This window comes from Rattus rattus, chromosome 2 (genome assembly GCF_011064425.1).
Source record: "Rattus rattus isolate New Zealand chromosome 2, Rrattus_CSIRO_v1, whole genome shotgun sequence".
NCBI lineage: Eukaryota > Metazoa > Chordata > Mammalia > Rodentia > Muridae > Rattus > Rattus rattus.
Genome location: NC_046155.1, coordinates 45,836,356 through 45,863,474, shown reverse-complemented (window position 1 = coordinate 45,863,474; position 27,119 = coordinate 45,836,356). Strand labels below are relative to the sequence as shown.

At 48.5% G+C, this 27,119-nt stretch overlaps 2 protein-coding genes across 5 annotated transcripts in view; one reads left to right on the top strand and one right to left on the bottom strand.

The window, feature by feature from the left end:
- The window catches only part of Sufu (SUFU negative regulator of hedgehog signaling), a 95,177-nt gene extending 88,620 nt beyond the window's left edge, over nucleotides 1-6,557 (bottom strand). For both annotated transcript variants that reach the window (XM_032892128.1, XM_032892129.1), the window contains exons 1-2: nucleotides 6,177-6,557; nucleotides 2,262-2,396 (exon numbers count right to left, since the gene is read on the bottom strand). In XM_032892128.1, the coding sequence (XP_032748019.1) occupies nucleotides 2,262-2,396; nucleotides 6,177-6,358 (317 nt within the window). In that variant the 5' untranslated portion in view covers nucleotides 6,359-6,557. The remainder of the gene's footprint in view (nucleotides 1-2,261; nucleotides 2,397-6,176) is intronic.
- A 1,258-nt stretch (nucleotides 6,558-7,815) lies between these two features.
- Actr1a (actin related protein 1A) lies at nucleotides 7,816-26,666 on the top strand. Of its 3 annotated transcripts, none has more exons than XM_032892125.1 (11): nucleotides 7,816-7,944; nucleotides 15,610-15,674; nucleotides 17,937-18,012; nucleotides 18,674-18,799; nucleotides 21,050-21,174; nucleotides 22,314-22,530; nucleotides 23,131-23,223; nucleotides 23,728-23,902; nucleotides 23,999-24,060; nucleotides 24,803-24,843; nucleotides 24,986-26,666. In XM_032892125.1, exons 1-11 carry the CDS (start codon nucleotides 7,897-7,899, stop codon nucleotides 25,086-25,088), a joined length of 1,131 nt encoding a protein of 376 aa, XP_032748016.1. In that variant the 5' UTR covers nucleotides 7,816-7,896; the 3' UTR covers nucleotides 25,089-26,666. The 3 variants fall into 3 exon arrangements, with proteins under 3 accessions (XP_032748016.1, XP_032748015.1, XP_032748017.1); XM_032892124.1 differs by having other exon boundaries at nucleotides 17,937-18,072; XM_032892126.1 differs by lacking the exon at nucleotides 23,999-24,060.
- Nucleotides 26,667-27,119: the final 453 nt, after the last annotated feature.

Below are 27,119 nucleotides of genomic sequence, written 5' to 3'. Positions count from 1 at the left end.
CAAGTGCTTTTGGTCATGGTGTTTCATTACATAGTAACCCTGGCTGAGACAGTGTATGAGGAGGAATATGCACATTGTACCATGTCATGAGTATGGAGGTCAGAGGGCAACTGTGGAGCTGGTTCTCTCCTTCCCCCTGGGTTCCGGGGAATAAACTCAGGTCATTATCAGGGTTGGAGCAGGTGCCTTTACCTACAAGACTATTGCACTGTCACCGAGTTGTCTGGAGCACTCCTGCTCTTCCAGAGAAACTGAGGTAGGTTCCCAGCACCCTGATCGAATGGTTCACAACCACCGGAACTCCAGCTCCAGAGGATATGGGTCAGCCTTGATTACAATGAGTTCTAGGCCAGCGTTAGCCACAGAGTGAGGTCTGTCTCTAAAACCCAATAGAAAAAAGCACACGGCACAGTCTCTTTCCTTCCTCATCTGCTTTCATCATTCTATCTCCACTGTAAATACTGTACAGCAAGGTCCCCACTCAGGCAAGACTAAGTCTATTTCCAAGGTTTCTGCTGACCCATTTGGAAGGCTGTGAAGGCAGACATAGATACTACCTCCCATGTGTGCTAGGGAAGAGAGGCAGCCTGGCCTCTGAACCTAACAAAAGAGAAAGAGCTAGCCTGGGCCTGTGGGTAAAGAGACTTGGGATGGATGGTCTAAGAGTTCAACCTCTGGACTCAGCCTAATGCAAATTCCAGTCCCTTTTATTATCTAGATGTAAGGCTTAAGTAACTCAGTTTCCTCATCGATAAGACAGCAGCAGCAAGAGAACCCAGTGACAAGGGAGACCTCTTACACTATCCGTCTTCTTTCTGGGTGATGTACTTGGCTTAGGCCAGTTGAAAAAGTAGCAAGGCTCAGCCAGGTGACCGTGTCACAGGCCTTTAATCCCAGGCAGATCTCTGTGAATTCAAGGCCAGCCTGGTCTACAGAGTAAATTCCAGAACACAGAGCTCTACACAGAAAAGCCTGTCTCAAAAACACATAAACAAAAAAGTAGCAAGGCCCCTCTTGTCCTGACTCTGTACAGACTGTGTAGAGGATGTCTTTGGAGATGATAACATGTTCATGCAAGTGATCATAACTTTCCTCCCAGTTTGTTGTAGTTCTTCATATCTTCTATGTTGCTGTGTTAATAAATACTTTCATGTGGTGATTCCAGGCATGTCGTGGTTACATACTAAGGACTTGTCTCAAAAGACCTGAAGACTGTAGACTGCTTTAGCTGAAGACGGAGCTCCACGATACAGCATTCACCTACTGTGCCTGAGGACCTGGGTGTGATCCTAAAGGCATCTCCTCTAAGGAGCCAGACTGTCTACATCTAAACCCTGGCTCTGAATCAACCACCCAGTCAATCAATCAATCAATCAATCTTGGCCCTCACACCACTGAGAAAAGATTTATGTTATAGAGGCTCTTTATGTTTTCTCATTTCTAAGTGGGGTGAATAGTATTACCTAGTAGTTTTACAGTGTTGTGCTGAAATTAAATTCATTAGTGACACATATGTATAAATGGGTACAAGAGTCCCTGGTGCCTAATCACTGATTTAAAAAATGTTGTTAGCTTTTATAATTAGTCTAATTGTAATTTTGGAGGACTAAATACTAAGTTAATTATATTTCACTTGGTATCAAAATATGTTATGGGAATTAAAATATGTATTAGTTGATTATAAAGAGAAATTAGAGAGTAAGAAAAAAATTTTTAATTTTCTATTATTTTGTGTGTGCGGGTATCTTGGCTGCATGTATGTCTATTGCTTATGTGTCTACTGCCTACAGAGGCCAGAAGAGGACCCTGGGTCTGCTGGAACTAGAGTTAAAAGACAGTTGTGAGCTACCCCATGGGTGCCCTGGGTCCTCTGCATGAGCAGCCATGGCTAAGCCATCTCTCTGTCCCTGAAAGGGGTAAGATTTCAGAAGGCACAGTGCAGAGATAGCAGCCTGGGGCTAAACACGTGAAGCAGGCAACCCAAGCACCGATGAATGCAAACTTGGCAGCACAGATCTGCAACCCCTGCCACTGGGGAGGGAGGATGGAGAGTTCAAGACCAGCTTAAGCCCCTCCACCACAAATTCAAGACTAGCTTGGCCTACATAGCCAATTCCGGGCTAGCCAACACAGGCAGAAGGTGGAAACAGAGTGGTGACATGGAAAAGTGTTACTCCCACAGAACCAACATTATCACACATATTCAATGAAACGTCAGAAACAGGCTTAGGGTTAAGGAAAGACAGGTGGCACACACTCACTCGTGGACTCTGTTGTCACCGTAGAGATCACTCAGGCCAAAGCTGATGTAGTGCCAATGCTCAGGGATGTTGGCAGAAGGACTCCCCATATTCCTGTACATGCTTACATAATCCAAGGGGTCTGGACCACCCAACCTGCAAAAGACAAAACACACGTTGTCACTTCAAACCTGGAAACCAGGAACTATCAAGCAAGAGGCTCTGCTCTACAAACCTGAAAGCCCCGTCCTAGAGGGAGCTATGGTGAAAGATACCTAAAGAGAGGCAAAAATCTCTGTAGAGATGAGCAAGGGAAAAGCATGTTCAAGAAGTTCCCTCCCCTTCCCTCCAACAGACAGGGCCTCTTTTAGAAATAAAACAGACATTGGTGGTTACCCATCTTTCTTTTGCCTGTTTCAAGTTGCTGACTCCAGATGGAGTGAGTCTTCATCTATCTATGTCAACATGCCAGCCTTCAAGGTAAGAGATGCACCCGTCAGTCAGTGGCTTCTGTTGAATGACTGTGCGGAGCATCGTTCCTGAAAGTACAGCCTCCACTCCATACCCTCTCTTAGACAGCTTAGCTCCTGAAAGACTGTACTGTGCCTTCTACTGTTGTTGCTTCTGAGTACACACAAAGCTTCTGGTCTGCACAGATCAAAACTTAGTCACTGCAAGCGATGAGGTCCAAACGTCAAGCTAGCTCGGCTCTGCACGGAGGCCTGTAGTGTGAGCCAGGCTGAGCCCGGTGAGCACCTGCATCCTAAAGAGGGAGGCAGCCGGCACTTGGCTCAAAGGAAGAGCTGGGACATTTCACGATTTGAGGCTCCTAAGGATGACATTAGATCTCCCCATAAATCCAACAGAGAGGCAGCTGAAGATTTAATTCAGTAAAAGCTCTTTCAGCAGTTAGTGCTTTAAAAAAAAACAAAACCAACAGCAACAAACGAAACCTGCTCTCCCTCAGAATGGACAGGAGAACACAGTCGACTTGGGAAACACCCTCAATGAAACCCCTTAGCAGAAAGTGTGCACTGAGCCTATAAACTCGGCATTCGAGCTGCCTCACGTGGACCACTCCACAGACCACACAGTGGAGTTTGCCTTTGCCTGCCCCTGGAACATGGACAGGAGCGCACTCTGCAAGTGGGCTAAACTACTGAGGAAAAGCTAACAACCAAATAAAAGACATGGTACAAGAGATCCCAGCAAGTGTGCCAGGACCATGCAATTCAAACCCTATTTTAAAACCAGTAAGTCTGGTTTCATCCTCTTTGCCAGGATGTTACTAGCCTTTGTTGAAATCCTTATTCTTGGGGGAGGAGGGAGGCTAAGTTATTTATAGAAGTCATAAGAAAGAAAGTCACTAAAATAGCTTAGGATCTCGCCTGAGGGAGTTAGGTAGAGGGACAGATCTCTACGTCTTTAACTGTGATTTCACGAAATCATCTGATTAAACCCATAACCAGCTGGGTTTGGAAATGGTTTGGGGATGGATAGAGGAGAGAAAAGGCTGTAGAACCCTAAAAGAGACAGACTCCACACTCTTTCCAACTTCCTGCTACAAATCCCCAACAGCCCTTGATGCAGCCCAGGTCCATGCAGCAACAGGCAGTAGCACTGTGTCTCCTCTCCTTGTTCTGCTTGCAGGCATGCTGTGGCTCCCACAGCCGGTCTCCCAAGAGAGGTCACATCAAGAAGAGGCTTTAACAAGAGTCACAGAGTGGCCACGAACCAAGCAAAGTTAGCCTTATACTCGCACTCAGATGAATGGGGGAAAAATCATATTTTACACTTAGGAAGAGATGCAGTCCAATGGCCCAGAACATCCCTTACCTCAATTCCCTCAACACCTGATTTCTTTCTCTCTATAGGGTAGTTGCAGGATAAGACACAAGGCTCTGCCTCCCTACTTTGATCTTGTCTTGCTTGAAAATCTCAGTCAGAGTATTCCTGGTGGCCAGGGACCACTAGCTAAAATGCTACCCCTTAGCCCCCAAAGAAAGCCCATAGCCAGACGCAAGCAGTTTAGTGGGTCATACTGCTGTAAGATACTAAACATAAGGGACAGCAATAAACTTCAGTATCTCAATTCTGCAAATCCCTATGAGTTTTAGAAAGAACCATTACTAAGCTGGTTCCTCTTAGATTCCCGTGTCTAGGTGGCATTTCTTACTTCACAAAGTACTGTACACGTCTTTTCATTTGTTATCACATGCTAGTCTACCTCTGGGGATACAGCCTCACTACAAACTTGTAGAAAAAAAATAAGTGGTATAATTACCCTTGGTCTTTTGCATAATGGTTTCATACCCCTAATGCTCGAGTCTGTCTTGATGGCCGTGTAGGTGATATAAAACCAGGCGCCCCCTATTCTGCACAGAAACTTTTCCCTCACACTTACACAAGATTAGAGCAAACAGCACGGCAAGGCTAGCCCCATTTTTCTCATGACGTGGGACAAGTTCATCATAACTAATACAGAGGTGCAATTGAAATGAGTGATTAGGTTAGCAAGAGCCGCTTCCCGCTCAGAAGCACTCTAAGAAACTCTCTTCAGCCTGGAAACAGGCTGCCCTGCACAGATGCCTTGACGGCATGTCTCCTGGCTACCCAGACGAGGCTGGTCCCCAGGTCCTCCCGGCTGTCAGTTTCCTTCCCATCATGCACATAACTGACACAGGGAGTTAGCCTCAGTCCTGTATAGCCTGTCGCCCATCTCCAGAGGCAATCAGAGGTTGTTACATAGGAAAAAGACTCAGCTTTAAAAGCAGTGTAAGCTGTAAAGACATCCACTTCCCCCACTTCAGATCCACTTTTTGCCAATTCCCCAAGCCATTGCTCCAGGAATTTTCCGGGATCCACTGAAAGGGGTCATCTAATACAGTGACTGCCTATATGAATGTGGCCATCTCTTAGTCTATTTTTGCTCCAGAAAGACCACGAGGACTTGTCCCATAACACTTGTCTGAAGGCTGACTTGAAGAAACGGGTTGCAAAAAGAATAGGAGATTAGAGAGCACCATTTCTACCCCAAGGACAGCCAGCCCGTTTGGAACCTGATCGTTACTGGGCAACTTTAAACTTCGGCTGAAATCCTGAAGGCAAGGCAGGAAGCGCTTCTTCAAGCTACACTTCATTCCTCCTGCCCACTCAGGTCTCCATCACGCACCTCGTGGCAAGCTACGATCCCCTTCAATCCAGAGCCAAAGCTTGGCCCTCCCGAAACCTGTTCTTAACTAACGACCTAAAGCAAAAGCAGCTGCAAAGTCAGAAGCAAGCGCTGCAGGGAGAAAGAGAAGTGTGCAGAGTAAGCAAAAAGTTTATCTGGAAGAGCGGCTCTGTCAAACTTCAAGAGCAACAGCTTCGCACTGAATGACAGAAGCTCCAGCGTTCGTTCGGGAACGTCCCGAAAAAAAGAAGGCTGTCTCCTCAACTCTTCACGCATCAAAGGCACAATGCCCTCACATCTTGCTCCCCCCTAACCCACAGAGGCGTCCTGGTCCCCGGACCGCCCTAGACTACGCGATCTCGTACCCTCCAAAGCCCTCTCAAATGCTCTCCAGGCCCCGCCTTACCTCCCCCCCATTCCACTCTAGCCGCCCCCTGGCTCCCCCAAGCCCACTAATGACCCACCACAGGCGCCCCCTCCTTTCTCCACGTTTACAGTTCGCTCTCACACGTCCCCCCTCAGTTCCTGTATACACCCCCAGTTCTCAGTTCTCCTAATCCCGGTTAACCCCTCACTACTCAAGGGATCCATTAACCCTTTGTCCCCATTCCCAACTTCTGTCCTAACTCCTTCCACAGCATCAGGAAGCTCCTGGTTCCCAAGCACTTGGACCGTTTTCTTCCTCCCACTTCTGCAAATTACTTCGTCCCCAGTGCTCGAAGCTTTCCCGGCCAGCCCCGGTCCTCCCGAGGCCCAGAGCATACCAGTACTTGACGATAGCGGTAACCTGGAGCGGGTTCGGCTGGTCAGGGTAGAGGCGGCGGCACTCTCCGTAGATGGCGTGGAGTCCCGGGGGAAAGAGTGAAGCAAAGGCCGGGGGGGCACTAGGGCCAGAGGCCGGGGGCGCGGCGGGGCCGGGGGCGACGCTAGGCCGCAGCTCCGCCATTGGGGCGCGTAGGGCGCGCGGGGAGCCCGGGAGGGTAGAGAAGGGAAAGCGCCCCTATGGGCCAGCGGACCCACTGTGGATGAAGAGTCCCCGAGGCGATGGGGGCTACGGCGAGGTCTAACTCCGCGCCTGCGCACGAGGCTCCGTCCGCCCAAGTCGGAGCCTTCAAGACGTCGGCCAGAGGATGCTGTGGGACCGCGGGGAGCTCCAGAGGGTGGGGCGTCGGCGTGCCCTTGCCTGGCACCCATTGGCTAGTGTCTTTGCCAGTCACAAGTGGGGAAGGCGTGACTTGACAATAGACTCCGCCTCCCTGCCCCTGTGTTGGGAGTGTCCCAAGGATCTTGGCCTCCCCCTAGTGTTAGGAGGAACCCAGTTTAAAACCGAGGCGCGGTACCTTGAGGTGCTAGGGTCCTATGAAAGCTCTAAGAAACGCCGAGAAGCGCTTAACATGGTGCTAACACACGATTTTAAGATAAGCTTGACAAATGATTAAATCATCAGACTGTGTCATTATTATTAATATATTACATGTCTAATTATTTCTTGGAACTATTGATAAAAAGAGTAACACGAAAAGTGCCTGGGGAAAATGACTAGCTGAAAAGCATTTACCTACTCTTTCTCTTCACCTGGATATTCTCATCCATCAAGGTCAAGCTCAAGAAAGATAATAAGTTTCTAAACCTGGGGTTGAGGATTTAGCTCAGTGGTAGAGCGCTTGCCTAGGGGTTCGGTCCTCAGCTCCGAAAAAAAAAAAAAAAAAAAGTTTCTAAACCTTTAGGCCAGTAGTTCCGTGGCATCTAACTTACAGGTATTTTTGATAACCTCCATTGGCTTTTGCTTCACGGTTTTGTCTTGTTTGCTTTTCGTTTTACTTTTTGTTGTTTTTCGAGACAGGTTTGTTTTCTCTGTATAGCCCCTCACTGTTCTGGAACTCACTCTGTAAACCAGGCTAGCCTCGAACTCAGAGATCTTGCTACCTTTGCCCCAAGTGGTGAGATTAAAGGCATGCAGCACCACCCCCGGTGCTGCTGGGCTCTTGTATGTGCCGGGCAAGCATTCTACCACTGACATTCCAGTTCCACAGATGTTTGTTAATGGTTTATATTGCCCAAGTGAAGGAATGGCTGAAAGGTAGAAATAATCTGTAAAATTCAACCGCCCCTGAACTACTGACAAATCCAATCCCAACTATTCACAAGTACTTCAGACTCCAAAAGAGTGTATTGGAAACCCCTTCGAAGGGGCCTCAAATCCAGTCATGCAACATTAATCATCAACATTGTGGCTCTTTAATCTACAGACACTACAAACCCCATGGCACCATATATCGGAAATACACTGTCCAATCTCCTAAACCCGATCTGGATGGGACTCGGTTTGGAGCAAAGAATGCTGGGGATTGTAGTTCTTCGGAGGCGAGGTCGGGCCGCTCCCTGGATGCCCAGTACCGGCGACTAGACTGCGCATGCGTGTCAGTGGCGTTTGCTGCGGACCGGGCTGGCAGTTCCTTCCTCGGAGGGAAAGATTCCTCTGCCATGGAGTCCTACGATGTGATCGCCAACCAGCCTGTTGTGATCGACAATGTGAGTAGCATCTTTCCTATCTTTGAAGGGACTGTGTTCTGCTCCAGGAAGGATTGTTTCCGAGGTTTCAGCCTAGGCCGCCAGCTCTTTGTCACTGGCCCGGCCTGTCAGGCGGGTTCAGCTGCCGCCGCCCGGGTCCTCCTCACATCCATAGTTTGAAGGCAGGGTGGCCAGCCAACACCCATGTAATGGAGAATTTGAAGGTAAACAAAGGGAAGAGCTGTAGTCCAGAAAGGGTCCTTGGACCCTCGGCTTAAGGGGCCTTAACCGTTCTCCTAGAGCTTAGCATCCGCCTTCTCTCTGGATTTCCATCACTCAATTGGCTGCTCTTGCTGTCTATCTTCGCCTATTGGTCCCGCCCTTGGGCCTTGCCCGATTAGAACAGCACTCTGCAGTTATTGGCTCCGGCGCTTGTCGCTCTTCCGGCCGCCAAGGTGTTTCCCTTCTGTAAGGGGCGGTGCCGTGCACTAGAGCTGTAGGGATTGGCTCAGCAATTCAGGGTGCGGAAGGCGATGGCTGGTCCACCGGCTAAGGAGGACAGTTTCCTTGGGTGTGAGCTGGAGGGGCGATTTAGTAAACTGTATCTGGGTGGGGCCGGATAATCCGGTGCCAGAAATGGCCATAGGATTTCAGTTATTTTTGTGATTATAAATTATAGTTAGTAAAGGTAAAAAAGAAAGGGGAGTGACAAAGGCGAGGTGCTCTCCTGTTTACAGTGCCCACTTGAGAGACAAGGAGATTTTTCAGACACAGTGGTTGTCAAGTACGCTAGCGTTTCCAGGGCGTTTTTCACCGACATGCAAGTTGAAACTTCCCAAAAAGTGAATAGCTAAGGAGGAAGTTTGCACCTCTTCTCAAGGACCGAACAAACACCGAAGGTGGAAGTGATCAAGGTCATACAGCTGTGGTGCCCCATAACTTCATTGCCTTATCTAAATAGCATTCCTTTGCTAAGCACCGCTCCACAAATGCTGCGATAAGGACAAATAGAAAGAACCTAAGTATTCCATTTATGAGGAGGAGCGATTGTCTTCAGTTTCTGTATTTCACTCAAAGGTTTGGTCCCTCCCATTCTGGTTGGAATCTTCCTATGCACTTTCCAGGTCCCTCCATTGAGACAAACTACCAGTTCCCTCTGTCCGAGGCTGACCTTTTCAGAGTAACTGTGGTGCTGGGGACCTGGACATACCACTAGGTTCTTTTCTTTGTATCGTAGGTGGATAGAGATTGCTTTCTCTAGTTTATGCAGGAACAGGAGGCTTGGAGAGATTTTTTTAAACTACCCACTTTAGGAGTTGAGGATCCAAAACTCACACTGAAATCTGGTTCCAAGTTCTTCAGTCCTTCCAGGAAGGCTGCTGTATTTGTTATGAACTGCCTTTTTAAAGGGGGAGGCTGAGGCTGGGGGTGTAGCCCAGATGCTAGAGCTTGTCTGACATGCATGAAATCCTGGGCTCCATCCGCAGCACAGCATAAACCTAGTGTATAAGCGGGTGTGGTGGTCCATGTCTGTAATCCCAGCACTAGAGAGGTAGAGACAGGAAAATGAGAAATGCAAGGTCATTGTTTGAAGCCGCATCTAAGGTGTGACATTGTTGGGAGCAGGGAATGGGAGCAAGGTTAGTTAAATAAGACCCATTATTTTGGGGGTTTGTTTTTGGTTTTGTCTCCCTCAATAGCCTCAGTAGACTTTTTAACCCTTGTGGATAAGAAGGTGAGATCCTTCTTTTTTTATCAATCCCTCTACCCACTCTACACAGCCCAAGGCCCCTTATGCTCTGTCTCTGTCTCTGTCTCTGTCTCTGTCTCTCTCTCTCTCTGTCTCTCTGTGTGTGTCTCTGTCTGTCTGTCTGTCTGTCTGTCTGTCTGTCTCTCTCTCTCTCTCTCTTGTGTGTGTGCACACATGCAAAAGCATGTGTGTTCCTGCCTTTAGAGGCCAGAAGAGGTCATTAATTCCTCTTCATAGAGCTGCAGGCAGTTATGAGCTATCCAACATGGTTGCAGTGCAGAAGGGATCCAACTCTGGTCCTCCCAAAGGGCTGTAGCTAGTGCTCTGAACTAATGGGCCAACTCCCCAGCCCTCGACTGTTCACTTTACACCCAACTCTACACAGTACCTAGGGCCTGGTAGCACTGTGTACAAAATGAGGCCTTCTTATTGGCTAAGTGGTAAATAGACAACTAATGATCGCTGTCATGACAACAAAGATGTCCAGTGTTCGGTACAGAGGTGGGGGTGGGGGGAAACCCAGTCAGGATGAGGGGTTTCAGCTAATGTAATGCTGTAAATGATGAATAACACTTCTTTCTTTTGTTTGTTTGAGACGGGGTCTTTGTGAATTCTTGTTTTCAATGTTAATATCTAGACAAAACCAACTAAGTCTTTAGCCAGTTCCTGTGTGTTAGGTCTCCTTTTTCTTAGTTGTTGAAAGAAAAAAATGCATAGAAACGATCTACCTCAGACTGGAGAGATGGCTCAGCAGTTAAGAGTGATTGGTGATCTTCCAGAGGTCCAAAGCTTGATGCCTAGCACCCACATAGGCAGGTTACAACCTGTCACTCAAGCTCCAGATGCGCAGGTACCCTCTTTGGTCTGAGAGCTGTTTTACTCATATAGACAGACCCACACACAAGACGTACACACACACACACACACACACACACACACACACACACACACAATTAAAATAAAGGCTTTTTTTTTCCTTTTAAAGAGTTATCATGGACTGGAGAGATGGCTCAGAGGTTAAGAGCACTGACTTCTCTTCCAGAGGTCCTAAGTTCAATTCCCAGCAACCACATGGTGGCTCACAACCATCTGTGATGAGATCTGATGCCTTCTTCTGGTGTGTCTGAAGACAGCAACAGTGTACTCACATACAATAAATAAATAAATAAATAAATGTGTTATCAGTTTTGCTTTGGCATTAGCAGTGCAGGAGCAGTCTGTCCATCCCCACAGCTCCCCTGCCTTGGATCCCTGGAGCTGGAATTACAGGTGGTTGTGAGCCACTCAGTGTGGATGCTAGGAACCAGACTCCAGTCCTCTGGAAGGACAGCAAGTACTCCTAACTGATGTGCTATCTCTTCAGCCCCTGGTTTCTTTTTCTTTTTTGAGATTTAAATACCTGTAGCACATGCATGCAGTGCCTGAGGAAGTCAGAAGAGGGCATCGGATGCCTTGGAACTGGAATTAATAGTCAGTTGAGAGCTTCTGAGTGATGCTTGGGAACTGAACCTGTGTCCTGTGGATAAGCAACACATGCGCTTAATAGATGATCTCTCTGGCCCTTTTTTCTTTTCTTAAAAAAGGCTCTCACTGTGTAGCTCTGGCTCACGGAGACGCATTGTATGGACAAAACTCAGCTTCAGGTCCTGTTTCCCTATCCCCTGGAGGCTGAGATGACAGGTGTATCATCTCAAATCCATACCCAACAGGTTTTCTGATTTTTCCAGAAAAATAGAAAGTTTATTTCACATGCAGTCTTGCATTTGTAACCATTGCCAGTTACTATAAAGTTTGTTGTGGTTTACAAAAACAAGTAGGTTGGTTGCATAGTGCTAGAAGAATGGATACAGCTGACGCAGAAGAACCGTTTTGGGGCTCAGGGCCTCTTTTTGAGTGATTAACAAAAGTTCTATTAATTACAAGTTTGTGGCCAACCTTGGCTATATGGCTAAACTGTTTATATACAATTCTGACTGTACTAAAAACATTGAATTGTACTATACCTTGAATTAGTAAATTATATATGTGACATATTCTTAACTCAATAAGTTTTTTGTCTTTCTTTAAAATACTTTCGGGATCAAACCAAAGTCTAAGGACCAAAATGGACCAATTAACAACTTCCATCCTAGAACCCGTGATCCCACCTCTCTCAGTATCCAGTCTTGTTAGAAGACCGTGAGCCTCTTTCTCCGCACATCACACAACCTAAAGTCCTTAAGATAAAACTTTCTCAGGCCACGGCCTGCAGCCGGCCGGTGCTGCGAGAGGCTGCTAAAGGAGCTGCTTGCTGCCTGCATCAGAATGGTCAGAGCTGACTTTAGTCTTCATAGAGCAAACATTGCATGAGACTCCATTTTCAAGAAACTTCTACAGGGTGTTAGCCCTTCCCTTTGCAGAAGTGCGTGGCTGGGTGGCAGTGCACTGTTGTGTGCACACACAGGCCTGTATGCTCTGAGGGGTGGGCAGCTCACAGAGCAGAGCACTTCATCTCACTCCTCCTCTGCTTGTTGGTCCACGCCTTGTCTTGGCAGGCCTGTGAGGGCCGTGGGGACAAGCTGGGTCTGGTTCCTCTGAAGTCATCTCTCCCTGTGCTGCTCATCTTCCCTGCCCCACCTCTGCCTGAGGCTACTCACTGGCCTTCTGGGTGCTCGCTCAGGTTCAGAGTTTAGGTTTCCTCCGCCATTTTGTTTTTAATTATTTATTTATCTATCTATTTTTGGTTATTTTTTGAAATGGGGTCTCACTTTGTAGACCAGACTGACCATGAACTCACAGAGATCCCCTTGCCTCTTGCCCAAGTGCTGGAATTAAAGGTGTGCACCACTGTATCCTTCTGTCTGCCTACTTTTTAAAATTTTTTTAAGACAGGGATGTTCCTGGCTGTCTTGAAACTTGCTTTGTAGACCAGGCTGGCCTGAAACTCAAAACTAGTCTGCAGCTGCCTCTAGAGTGCTTGGATTAAAGACACTTGCCACCATGCCTGGTACCTTTCTGCCAATCTTTTGCTCATACATTTAACCCTTACCAGTTAGTCTCTTGAGTGTCTAGCAAATGACAGATACTGCTGTGTGAAGTCTCTAATCTTGAGGAACTTGAAATGAAGTAGAGAAACATAGGAAGCACAAATTCTAACAGAGGGCAGTGAGAGCCATGCTTTGTCATGGTGCAGGTAATAGTGAGTTCTGGCTTCAAGAAGGCACAGGATTGCAACTGGGCCTCTGATACTCTAGGTAGAAAACCAGAGGCCAATAAATGAGTCTGGCTTTGCTTCACTGGGCTTTGGGTTTGAGTTTTTTGAGATATATATAAAATGCTTTGCCTGCAAGTCTTTATATCACATGCATGCAGTGCCTGAGGAGGCCTGAAGAAGGCCTTAGATCACTAGAACTGGAGTACTACCCTTTGTGAGCAACGGTGTGGACACTGGAAGTCCGACCTGGACCCTCTGGAAGAGCAGTCAGTGCTCTTAACCCCTGAGCCATCTCTCCAGCCCCTCGCTTGGCTTTTTGAGACAGGGTCTTGCTATGTGGCTTTCTTACACAGTGGGTCTTCCAGCTCCAGCCTCCAATTGGGATTGTGAGTAGCTGAGTCTAACATCATGACCTGCCTTGGGTAACAGGCTCTTGGTTTTGTGCTAGTAAACTAAAACGTTTACAACTTGGAAAATTAATTCTTAAAAATATTCAGATCTGAGCTCAGCCGTTAAGAGTACTGGCTGCTCTTCCAGAGGTCCTGAGTTCAATTCCCAGCAACCACATGGTGGCTCACAACCGTCTGTAATGGGATCAGGTGCCCTCTTCTGATGTCTGAAGATGATGACAGTGTATTCATATACATAAAATAAATAAATCTTTTTTAAAAATTCAGATCTTAATGTATGTATGGTGACACGTGCCTGTAACCCCAGCATTCAGGAAACAGAGGCAGAGAAGTCAGAAATTCAGGGTCACCTTCTGCTACAGAACAGGTTTGAGGCCATCCTGGGATATGTGAAATCCTATCTCAAGTAAATAAAATCCTGCTCTAATGTAAGGATCTCACCTTCGTTTCTCATGTCTTGAGTCCCTGCCAGGAGAGCCAACTAGTCTGTTGGCATTACACACCCTGATGAAGACAATGAACAATTATTAGAAACTTGAACAGGTTCCTGAAGATCTTTTGCACAGTGCTGTTCCCACCCACCCGTCCAAGCCCTGGGATTTGCAGTAGGATTTTCCCCCTCCTTCTTAGATTTTCAGTTCAATTCATAGCTGCACCTTCCTGGGTTCTTAGTCTGCAGTCCAAGTCAGTGAGTTTGCACAGTATGTCCTGTTTGCTCTCTTCTGCAAACAGGTTCCTCCTCTTCTAGAGAACTAGCTGCCCCCTGCTGTCCTTGCTGTCCCCTCCACACTGCTTTCAATGTCCTCCCTCCTCTTCTCACCAGACCTACCCCTGTCCTCAGACTTGCCAGAAGCAAGCTGGTCTCGTCACCTGCATCTTCCCTGCCTACCTCTCTGTAGAGGAGCAGGAGGCAGGGAGTCAAGGGCGCGCCGGAAGCCGTAGGCGCAGAGATAACCTTGACAACCTTGAATCTCTTGTGTATTAACTGATGCTGTGTGGCCTCTGCAAGTTTGCTGTGCCCCAGAAGTGGTTGAGTGCAGACCAGACAGGCAGGAGGACACGGGAACCAAATATGGTAGTAGTTAAGTTTAGAAGGAAGATAACGTGTGGTGGCGCATGCCTTTAATGCCAGCCCTCAGAGGTCAGAGGCAGGCGGAACTCTGTGAGTGTGAGGCCAGCCTGGTCTACATAGTGAATTTCAGGCCAGTCAGGGCTACACAGAGAAACCTTGTCTCAAAAGAAGAGGAAGAGGGGGTTGGGGATTTAGCTCAGCGGTAGAGTGCTTGCTGGAGCGCAAGGCCCTGGGTTCGGTCCCCAGCTCCGGAAAAAAAAAAAAAAAAAAAAAAAAAAAAAAGGAAAAGAGTCATTTAAAAAAAAAAAAAAGAAAGAAGAGGAAGAGGAAGAAGAGTGGAGTGTATTTGCAAGCGACATCGGGTCTTGACATCTTCCCTGCACACAGTGCCCAGAGTCAGTGTTTACATTGGTTGGGTCCTGGAAGGTATAAAGAAAAACAGTTCTTTCCCGGCACTGCCCTCAACCGACATGCCGGATATTGGAGCAGGAATTTGCATCTCGTCTTCTGCCCTCAGAGAAGCCACCAAGGTCTCTCTGCTCTTCATCAGGAGCAAAGGAGCAAAGGAGTAAAACGCTGGCGTACAGCACGTGCTGACCTCTTGGGAGCACGGTGCTTCTGTCCTTCAGGAAGGGCCTGGGATCTGCCTTCTGCCAGGATCAGTGCCACACACCTGTAGTGGGATGTGTCCTAGAGATGAGGACAGGAGGGCTGCAGCCTAAGGTGGCAGTGTAGCTTGAAAGCATCCCTTGCCAGTAGACTGGAAAGGATGCAGCTCCCGGCTTCCCTCGTGTGCACTAAAACATGTAACTTCTAGGTAATTGCAATTTCTCATGCTTTCTGTTTTTTCTCTTGTATTTATTATTATTGTATGTGTGTGGAGAGTGCACATAGCACAGCACACATGTGGAGACCAGAGTCAGTCTCTTTTTAGCAGACATGCGTGACAAGTGCTTCGAACTGATGAGCCTTCTCCCCGACCCTACCAGTGTTATGTGTATGAATATTCGTATCAACGTTATAAGTAATGCTCAAAGTGTATGTTCCATGAGGTCAAGGAGAAAACTACAGAGAACTTGAACAGTTCACTGAGGATGCAGTGAAGGTCCTGTTCACCGCTCCCCGTCCCTTCCTGGATGTGTACTCACGGTTCCTATGCTCCTGTCCACTCAGCCGCTACACAATTATAAGGGCTTTCTCTCTTCCTGGAAACGGAATCATACTGTGGCAGCTCTCACTTCTCTTTGTCCTCTCTCCCCAGGGATCCGGTGTGATTAAAGCTGGTTTTGCTGGTGATCAGATCCCCAAATACTGCTTTCCAAACTAGTAAGTCATTTTGAGGCTTGGTTGTGACTCTGGAGAGCTTGTCTTCTTTGCCCTGTGACCAGCCCTGCCTTGTTAAGGAGGAAGAATTCTTGGTACCCAAAACAATAAACAAAGGATGTGCGCTGGGTCTGGGATAAGGGACAAGATTGCCTGGCGTGTTTTGAGAGGCATAGCAGGGCCTCTTCCTTTTTTTTTTTTTTTTTTTTTTTTTTTTTTTTTTTTTTTTTTCGGAGCTGGGGACCAACCAGGCCTTGCGCTTCCTAGGTAAGCGCCCACATTGAGCTAAATCCCCAGCCCCTTCTTCTTTTTTTTAAGTGTGAGTGTGTGTGTGTTGGAGGAGGTAGGTGCTATGGCATGTGTGTGCTGGTCAGAGCACAACTTTGTGGGATCAGGTCACTCTTCCCAACTTATGCTGTTCCAGGGATCATACTCAGGTCACTGACTGGCAAATCAGAGCCTTTACCCACTCAGACATCTTGCTGGGTAAAACAAAAAATTGATTCTAAGGCTGGGTGTGGTGGCTCATGCCTTTAATCCAGCATTTGGGAGGCCAACTGGATCTAGATAGAGTTCCAGGACTACACAGAGAGGCCCTATCTCAAAAAACCAAAAACGCTGTCTGATTCCATCTACTGACCAATTTTATCCTTGGTGATTCAGAGAACCACAGAGCCCTCCAAGTTTTATTTCTTTAAACAGAGTCTCCCTGTATTGCCAGGTTGACCTCGGTTTCTTGAGTTCAGACAATCCTGCACCTCAGCCCCTCAGTACCAGGACTGTGGCAGGCATGCCACACTCAGCCACTCTCTCTTTAACATCCTCTTCCCAGGCCAGAGATGGCTCAGCAGGGAAGGCACCTGCCCAGGAGCCAGGAACCTGAGCTGGATCCCAGGACCCACGAGGTGGAAAGAGAGAACTGACTCCTGCGAACTGACACACAACTAAATACATTTTAAAACATCTTTTTAATTCTCCTATTTTCCAGCACAGAGTTTATTTAAAGTTAAACCACATTTGTTGTCTTAGACTGAGGGCTCTGGGCTTTTCTTCCAGGGAGAGATTACAAGGAGAAGATGGCATGGCAGGCTTAGGAAGTCCATGCCTGGGAAGGAAGGGAGCAGCTGGGCAACAGCAGTCCTGGGACGGGACTTAGGAGAGAAAAGATCTGCTTTTATTTCTTTTTTACTTTTTTACTTTTTTTTTTTTTTAATATTTATTTAAGTACACTGTTGCTGTCTTCAGACACACCAGAAGAGGGCATCAGATCCCATTACAGACGGTTGTGAGCCACCATGTGGTTGCTGGGAATTGAACTCAGGACCTCTGGAAGAGCAGTCAGTGCTCTTAACCACTGAGTCATCTCTCCAGCCCAGTTTTCTTTCTTTTTCTTTTTTTTTTTTTTTTTGTATAACTAGAGATGAAATACAGGGCACAGGGCTCTGGCACTGAGCTATAATCCCAGTTCTTAAATTTTTTTTAAGGGTTGGGGATTTAGCTCAGTGGTAGAGCGCTTGCCTAGGAAGCGCAAGGCCCTGGGTTCGGTCCCCAGCTCCGGGGGAAAAAAAAAAAAAAATTTTTTAGTTCATCATTTATTTAGAAATCCATTTTTTTTTTTCAAGACAGGGTTTCTCTGTGTAGCCCTGGCTGTTCTGGAACTCACCCTGTAGATCAGGTTGGCTCCAAACTAACACATCCGTCTGCCTCTCCTCGAGTGCTGGGATTAAAGGTGTGCCCCACCACTGCCTGACCATTTACAAAATAATTTTTTTTAAAGGCATGTGCCACCTTGCCCAATGACACTTTTATCCTTTTTTTTTTTATTTAAAGATTTAGTGAGTGCTCTGTCTGTCTGCATATACACCTACATGCCAGAAGCGGGCATTAGATCCCAGTATAGTTGTGAGCCACCTCATAGTTGCTGGGACCTGAACTCAGGACCTGTGGAAGAGCAGACAAAGCTCTAACTGCTGAGCCATCTCTCCAGCCCCATTTAGATCTCTGTCTAATGTACACTGGGAAAATAGGTGAACCAGAGGTATTATTTATAAAACAACTTAACAAAAATAGATAATATGCAGGTGACTCTGAATAGTACATGTTCTTTATATAAAAGACAGAAAAAATTATAAGAAAGGGCATGGAAGCTAACCGAGCCCTCCCTGCTCAGAGACGAGCATGAGCGAGGGGACATTGGTGTATCTGGACTGTGCTCTTCCACGACTGTCCTGAAATAAAACCATTCCTTTCTGCTGTCCTCTGCAGTGTGGGCAGACCCAAACATGTTCGCGTCATGGCAGGAGCCCTCGAAGGTGACATCTTCATTGGCCCCAAAGCTGAGGTAATTCCCAGTCCAACAGAAGAAGCCTCGGGCTTGCAGAGGGCTTACCTGTCCACCACAGTAAGCATACCAATGGGGAAAGAGGTCATCGTTCTCCCAAGAGCAGACTCTGGCCTTAAAGAAGACATACCTTGAACCCACATGGTGGGACAGAGACCAGTCTAGAAAATGGCACTGCTTCTGTACCTCTGTGTCCTGTCACTGTCTTACAGTCATTAGATTGATTGGCTTGGGTATATTTTTGGCAAGAGGGATTCAGAGAGAAATCCAATCTGGCCTATCCAAGGTATGAGTTAATTACCCAGGCTTTGGCAAAGCCTTCGACAGGCTCTAGGAAACGTAACTACAGAGCCAGTGCTGCCCATTTTGGTTCCAGGAACTGAGATAAGAGCCAGGATACTGTGTCCCAGAACCAGGCAATGAAACAGGGGACCTGGGGGCCATGGAAATTCAGAAGCCTCTGCTTCTCAGCTGCGCACTGAGTCAGGCAGCTTGTAGCATCCAGTCTCCAATGCCTACACTCAGTGTGGATGAGGACAGCGGGCTGGGACCTGAGGAAGCTGAGGTTCCTTGACAGTGCTTGTACCTGTACCCTCGGGCTGGCAGGGTGAGATGCCAGGCAGAGCCTGACTCTGCGACAGACTGTGCCCTCTACTTGCAGGAGCACCGGGGGCTGCTGTCAATCCGCTACCCCATGGAACATGGCATCGTCAAGGACTGGAACGACATGGAGCGCATCTGGCAATATGTCTATTCTAAGGACCAGCTGCAGACTTTCTCAGAGGAGGTGAGGGGCCTGTGTGCAGGACACTGCTGTGCAGGATGCCGAGTTGGGTAGAACTCCACCCCAGAGATGCCAGGGAGAAAGAGGGACCTGATGACTGAGTATAAATACATGCAGCACTGAGCTGTGTACTTGTAGATACACTGTAATTTTATCTCTGTGCCATCCCTAATATATTCCAACTGAAGTTAGCTGTAGGAATGTGCTTACAGTGCTAGCGCCTGGAAGGCAGAGGCTGCAGGGTGAGGAACGGTTGAGACCAATCTAGGGCTATGTAGCAAGACTCTTATCTCAAAAGGGGAGCAAAAATGGGGGCTGGAGAGATGGCTCTGTGGTTAAGAACACTTACTGTGCTCACAGAGGACCCTGGTCTGGTTGCCAGCACCCACACGGCAGCTCACAGCCATCTTTAGCTCCAGTTCCAGGCAGATCTGATGTCGTCTGGCATCTGAAGGCACCCACACATGTGCACATACATACATACTCATACACACATGTGCACATACATACATACTCATACACACATGTGCACATACATACTCATACACACATGTGCACATACATACATACTCATACACACATGTGCACATACATACATACTCATACACACATGTGCACATACATACATACTCATAAATAAACAAAAATAAAAACAGAACCAAAAGACCTGGGTAGAATCATCTCCCTCTTACAAACGAGAATAAAGCAGACTGGGCACGGTGGTTCACCACCGTGATACCAAGAGGCTAGGCGTTCAGGGTGGTCCTTAGCTCCACCGCCTCTTTAAAGCTAACCAGGCCTACGTTGTCAACAAAATAGAAAACAAACAAAAATGTTAGAGCAGCAAGGTACTAAGTAGGAGAGAACCAACTCTACAGTGACCATTGACTTTCACATGTGCATGTGTGCATACACAAGATAATAAATGTAGAAAGATGAAAATGAAAAGAAAAGGAAGTCATAAAATCGAAGTGGTATTTCCAAAATCATTCAATGAGTAAAGAAAGGAGTAGAGATGGGATTCGAACCCACATCTGTCAGAGCCCATACCTGTTAACTTCCAAGGAAGCGACTCTCGGAGATAAAAGAAGGATGTGTCAGTTTTCAGGGAGAGAAAATGGTCAGGCTTTGAGAACCATTTTGTATGTACTAGAGAGACAGCTCGGCAGTTAAGAACGAGTTCTACCCTTCCAGAGAACCTGAGCTCTGTTCCTACTGCTCATACAGGGTGGTTTATAACCCCATGTACTGGGTCTGGCCTCCACCAGTACCTGCATTTGCATGCATAAATACACATGCAGAAACATAATTTAAAATAATTAAAATGTAAACATCCCACCCAGGGTTGGTGGTACACTTCTATAATCCAGCACTTGGGAAGCAGAGGCAGGTAAATCTCTGAGGCCAGCCTGGTCTACATAGCAAGTTCTAAGCCAGCCAGGGGGTACAGACATCTTTTTTAAAAATAATAAAAATGGGCTGGAGAGATGGCTCAGCGGTTAAGAGCACCGACTGCTTTTCCAGAGGTCCTGAGTTCAAATCCCAGCAACCACATGGTGGCTCACAACCATCTGTAATGGGATCTGATGCCCTCTTCTGGTGTGTCTGAAGACAGCTACAGTGTACTCATATACAAAATAAATAAATAAATCTTTAAAAAAAAAATTTAAAAAAAAAATAATAAAAATAAGTAAATAAGTAAAAGGGCTGGAAATAGAGCTCTATGAGGAGTGCTTGTCTAGCGGGAAACAATTTCCAATACCATGAAAAACCAATTTCAATATTTAAAAAGGGGGGGGGGGCTGGAGAGACGGCTGGGCAGTTAAGAGCACTGGCTGCTCTTCCAGAGGTCCTGAGTTCAAGTCCCAGCAACCACATGGTGGCTCACAACCATCTGTAATGAGATCCGATGCCCTCTTCTGGTGAGTCTGAAGATAGTTACAGTGTATTCACATACATAAAATATTTTTTAAAAAACCAATATTAAATTTAAATTTTCTATTTTGAAATATATTTACCATAGAATAACTTGAGTTTGACAGACAGAGGGACCCGTAGAGTAGTTTTGGAGGACAAGGAGGTGCACTCTGAGAATAAGGACAGAATGGGGCTTTAGGATGTGACATTGACAGACTCGGGCATGACTTGTGACAGCCTCAGCTGACAAAGGCCCCGGGACAACAGACTTTCAGGGCAGGGTCACCAGGGTAGAGAGCTGACCTCACTGCCTGCCTCCTGGGCCTCTTTCCCCAGCATCCTGTGCTCCTGACTGAGGCACCTTTAAACCCTCGGAAAAACCGGGAGCGAGCGGCAGAAGTTTTCTTCGAGACCTTCAATGTGCCAGCTCTCTTCATCTCCATGCAAGCTGTGCTTAGCCTGTGAGTAGCAGCCCGGCTAGCGTGGCCTCTCATGACCTAAGCCTCCGAATACATCCACTCTCCCCGGGGAAGATGAGCTGAGGTAGTGAGAAAAAGAAACTCTTACTGAAACTAGACCTCGAAGCGCCTCAGATAAACCAAAGGCAGAGTGTGGGTGCCCACTGCTCTCAGGTTTGGGGTTCAGGTCTGTGGTACACACCGCCGAGGCCCTTCCCAAGGTTCCTTAATGTATCCCAGTATTCACTCTGTGGACCGTGTGGCAGCTGTTCTGCAGGGCTGCTGGCATAGCTGTGGTCCAGACAGCACCACACCTGCCATGCTGCCCACCCGGTCTCATGCCTACCTCCATCAGCTGCTGAGATGGTACCCTATGACCTACACAGACTATGTATTTGACCTCCTTAAATCATGAGCCAGCATTTGCAGGCTGGGAGATTTCCTGGGCTGGGGATGAGCACTGCCTAGCATCTACAGAGGCCTAGGGTTTGGTCCCCAGCACCCTCCCAAAACAAAAATAAATAAATCAAAGGATTTCCTATCCAAATCTAAATTTCTAACCTCTGGACAAATGGAAATCTCTGTCTGATACCACTGGGCCAGCATTCCTGTAGGACTAAATCCACTCTCGGCTGGTGCAGTTGCCGTGGCACATTGGGTGTGCAAGCTGACTTTACCTATTGACCCCTGAACGCTGAGCCTGAGTAAGGGTTTGCCCTATTCCTGAGTCTCATGTCTGCCATTTGGATATTTAAAAAAAAACCTAAAACTATGGGCTGACGTCAGAGGCAGCGTGGGAAAGCCATAGCTCTCAGGGAAAGGAAAAAGCAGCCCCTTTTCCTCCTCTGCTGAATGCTTTTCCCTCCTCTTCTCTTGGGAGTCGAAACTGCCCTTTAGGTCAGGTCCCCAGGACTGTACACACCAGGCTGTGCTCTCAGACCAGAAGGCCTGTCCTTTAGGATGCTGGAGAAGCTTTGCTCCCCACTCAGTACTTCAAGGTCTCCTTAGTACCCAGGGACCCAGCCAGAGGGCCCAGGAGAAAAGCGGACCAAGGCTCAGAGCTCCCCTGACTTGGAGCTTTAACACGTGGACTTCTTCCTAGAGGGCATGGGGTTCAGTGATTGTTTGTCTCTTTGCCTCAGTTATGCCACAGGCAGAACCACAGGTGTGGTGTTGGATTCTGGGGATGGCGTCACCCATGCAGTCCCGATTTACGAAGGCTTCGCCATGCCTCACTCCATCATGCGCATTGACATTGCTGGCCGAGATGTCTCGCGCTTCCTCCGCCTCTACCTACGAAAGGAGGGCTACGACTTCCACTCCTCCTCCGAGTTTGAGATTGTCAAGGCCATAAAGGAAGTGAGTGGTGTCCTGTGGCCGAGGGGTGGGAGGGGAATAGTGAACCTAAGAGTAAACAGGACGATGCTCCTGCTGGGTCCTGGGTCAGGCTCTGGATCCTCCTGGTACCTGTGTGCGTCTGTCTCGTCTGTCTCGCTCCTTCCCCTTCCTGAAAGCTGCCTGAGTGTGGGAAAGGAGCTGTTTCCAGTCCCTCAGCCCACAGGCCACTGCCCCTGAGTTTAGGATCACATCCTTGTTGAAGTTGAAATGCTTTTGTCTTCTTATGTAAACCCTCCTACCATGTATGGTTTGGGGAAACCTCTGAACTGGTGGGAAGCCAGAACCATACCAGAGGGAGGAGGAAAAAGGTGCCTGAGCCTGGCTAAACTTAGGCAGTCACAGGCCTGGGAGCTATGGAGCCAAGTTCCCAGGTTTGCTTACCAGGAAAGCAGAACAAGAACTCGTGGTTTAAGTGTGCCCAGGGCAGTGTGTCAGACCCCTGTCCCTGCTTGTGGGCGAGTACTTTTAGGCAGTCGCTGCAGACAGGCATGCCACTCCTGTGGACTTTGCCTGAGAGTGCACTAGGTTTCCTGCATACATGACTCATATCTGATTCTGCAGAGAGCTTGCTACCTGTCCATAAACCCCCAGAAGGATGAGACACTGGAGACGGAGAAGGCTCAGTACTACCTGCCCGATGGCAGCACCATTGAGGTAGTGACCACATTTTTCTCCTTTCCCCTCACACCTAAGCTTTGGGCTCAGCAGAAGGTCCTGAGAGGGCCTGACCAGCAGAACTGAGAGCACAGCAGCCCAGAGCTTCTCTATATAAAAGGGAAGCAGCCCTGGGGGACTTCCCTAGGGAGTACTTGTGTAGTGCTTGCTGTCCTAACCATCCCTGGGTACAGATTATCGAAGTCACTGCTCCCTGGAACTCCAATTGATAAGACATTTCCTAGAGTGTCAATGCCAGAGATCTCTTAGCTAGTAGTAAGATAAGCACTCCCCTAACCCCCACCCTAGTTCCCCAGAGCGGTTTCTTCGGTCTGTTCCTAGGAGCCCCGTCTTTGCTCCTTGAGACCCTTGTCACAGGTTTGTCTTTAGCCCGGGCTTCACAGACACCTGATTGCTAAGACATAGGCAGGAAGGCCTCTTCTGTTCCCATTCCGGGGACCTCAGTCCCAGCCCAACCTCTTGAGCTGGCTCTTTACCCCACAGATTGGCCCTTCCAGGTTCCGGGCCCCCGAGCTGCTGTTCAGGCCTGACTTGATTGGCGAGGAGAGTGAGGGTATCCATGAGGTGCTGGTGTTCGCTATCCAGAAGTCAGACATGGATTTACGGCGGACGCTCTTTTCCAACATTGTCCTCTCAGGAGGTTCTACCCTCTTCAAAGGTTGGTCTTTGCTCTTGGGACCCTTGCTAGGGAAGCATCCTCACCCCACAGGGATCAGATCCCAGAGTTAACTTGGGGGTCTCTGCTCTTTTGTAGGTTTTGGGGACAGGCTACTGAGTGAAGTGAAGAAACTGGCTCCAAAAGATGTGAAGATCAGGGTAGGGCACACTGCAGGCCGGGCCGGGCACAACGGGGCTCCACAGACTTGGAGGACAGGGCAGCTCTGTCCCCTGCCGGGTCTCCCCCAAGCTCTCCAGGCAGTGCAGACTAGCACCCCATGGTCTATCAGGAAAACTGAATTAACAGCTTGACCTTACCGTTACCGTGCCCTCTCCCATCCCCCAAGGTAGGACCCCTGTAATGCAGTTGCCTTCTGAAAGGCTGCTGAAGGGCTTCACGTGGAGCGGACAGGCCCCAAGAGAAGGCATCTAATTCCTGCCATGGGTGTATCTCCCCACGTGCGGTCAGGCTGGCCACAGCTCCTGCAAAGAGCCTATTGCGTGGTGTACATCCATTACACCCAGCCGAGGGACAGAGTGAGACGGTGGGCAGGGACAGGGTGGGGCTGAGAAGGTGGCTCAGCACTTGCTATGTAAGCATCAGGACCAGAGTGCAGATGCCCAGAATTCACATCAGAGCCAGGTAGGCATGGCCGCCTCTTAAAATGGCAGCCTTTGGGAGGTAAAGACAAGGTCCCCAAGGGCAAGCTGGCTAGGTAGGCGAGCCAGAACTGGCAAGCCCTGGCTTCAGGAGCCAGGAAGACCAGGTGTCAGCCCTGGGCCTCCATGCACACTCGTGCACACACTCGTGTGCATGTGCTCCCACACACCTGGGAACACACATGGAGCAGAGGGATGATGCATCTAGGTGTCTTAGATTCCTCTCCTGTCCCCTCTGCAGATATCTGCACCCCAGGAGAGACTGTACTCCACATGGATTGGGTGAGTAGCCCACGGAATGAGAGCAGAAAGGGAAGCGAGGTTCTGACCATTCCACCATCCTACCTTGTCCCGCCCCCAGGGAATTGACCGGCTGCACAGTTTCATTCACTCACACTGCTTCTCTGGGTTTTCTCCACTCCAGAGGCTCTATCCTTGCTTCCCTGGATACCTTTAAGAAGATGTGGGTCTCTAAGAAGGAATATGAAGAAGATGGTGCCCGATCCATCCACAGGAAAACCTTCTAATGTTGCGACATCACCACCTCTCTCTGAAGTTAACTCCACTTTAAAACTTTCTTGAGCTGGAGTGTTTGAGAGGAACTGCCTGTGTGTATGAGTGAGTGTGTGGGTATGGTATGAGTGTGTACTACTATGGAGTGCCGTGTGGCCCAGAAATCCTGGGCCCACAGAGGACATTGAACTACCCACGAGGGGGATGGCCTGAGGCCTGGGGTTGACTACTCACTGGCCCCTTGCAGGAAGAGCTCTGGCAGAGGCCCACTCCTTTCTCAGCCAGGCCTTTGGCTGACTGTGTGGAACTATGGTTACTACCATGAGAGACCTTGCTGCTGCCAATCTCGGCTGGGCTGGCCCTGCTCCACCCCACCTGAGTGCCCTGAGGCCGGAGGCAGCTGCTGTCTCCCCAGCTCATCATTCTGTGCTGCCCATGCCTCTGGATCACACCGAGAACTGGGGCTGGGGTTAAGTTCTGTCTGGTTTGGTTCAGTTTGGGTTTGGGAGACTGAAAAAGCACTCTAGCAGTGGTTAAAGACTGGGTTCAGGAGAGAGCAGGGTACACGCACATCCACCTGGGAACCAGGTAGCAATTTGGACCGCACTGGGCATTTGGGAAGGATGGGGGATAGCTTCAGGGTTGATTTACAAGCTCCAGCCACATCCAGGGCTCGGGGACACTGTAAGGACTGTGGGCTCCAGAGCCTGCTGTTTGCTTCATACATCTTGGTTTCAGTACCATCGCCATGGGTTTATTTATTGACATGTTTGTTCAGTAAAGGGAGTAGAGAGGGCTCCTGTCTCCTGCCCACTGGTCACCTTTGCTTACACTAATGTTTACAGCACCCAGGCTTTCCACAGTATCAGGGGCTCTGGCATTCCCTGCTGATAGTGAACTGACAGTATTCACAGGCCTCAGGACCCTGTGGGATTGGAGGCTGCACGTGAAGGCACCCCAACCAGCCTCTTCCTTTCTCCTGGTCCCACTTGCTCACTGCCCTGGAGCCAACAGGCTGGTTGTGGTTGGATTTTCTAAGACAGGAAGGAGCATCCCTCTTTGGCAGAGGCCCTTTGTGAGGGAGGTGTGTTGGAGATCTAGACCCTTCAAAACAAAGCAAGCTGCAGTTAACCATGTTGCCTTTGCCACTCTAATTGACCAGGCGACTAAGTCAAAGTGGCAGGGAGGCCCCCTTCGAGGTTGGTCAGATTGAAGGGAGAGAAGGGGCCAGACCAAAGTGCCAAGATCTGATGGGTTCCAGCCTTGTCCTCGGAAGTGATCCAAGGGCCTTTGTACCCAGTACAAAGCTAGGGTGAGTCTGTCTGCATGGCACCCTCACTAGTGATGCCAAGTCTCACCCCAGTTCCAGATTCCAGACAGTATTCTCTCTCCACCATCCTATGACCAAAGGCCCCTGCCAGATGTAAAGTGAAGCTGGTGTGTGTGGAATCGATGTGGCAGCCCGTGGACTGCAGTGCGCTTAGCCAGCTCACCTCTCTCAGCCCAAGCCTGTCCCCTGCACAGCCTCGCAAAGCCACATTGCCTGGTGGGGCCCAGTGTACTTAAATAAAGTCGTTCCAATAGATACGTCAGTCTGACCTCTGTGTGACCAGTGCCTGGTAGGAAGAAAGGGAAGCTCCCTAAAAGTGATATGCAGACTGTACCCCAACCTGTAAGGTGGATGGGAAAGTAACAGAGTCTAATTCCTGTGTATACTCAAACTGGTGAAGCCTCACTTCATCTCTGAGAACAGAGGGCTATTGTTTTTCTGAGACGTGGTTTCTCTGTGTCCTGAGAGTTCTGGCTGTCCTGGAACTCTTAGACCCGGCTGACCTTGAACTCACAAAGATCTGCCTCCTGAGTGCTGGGATTAAGGATGTGCACCCCGACACCTGGCCTAAAACAGAGGTTCTTAAAACTCGCTTGTATAAGACATTTGAATCAGGCCTATAATCCTATCAACTCAGGAGACCAAGGCAGGGGACTCGCATGTTTAAGGACTGTGTGGGTTACAGAGAGAGTTCTGAGCCAGTCTCCACAACTTA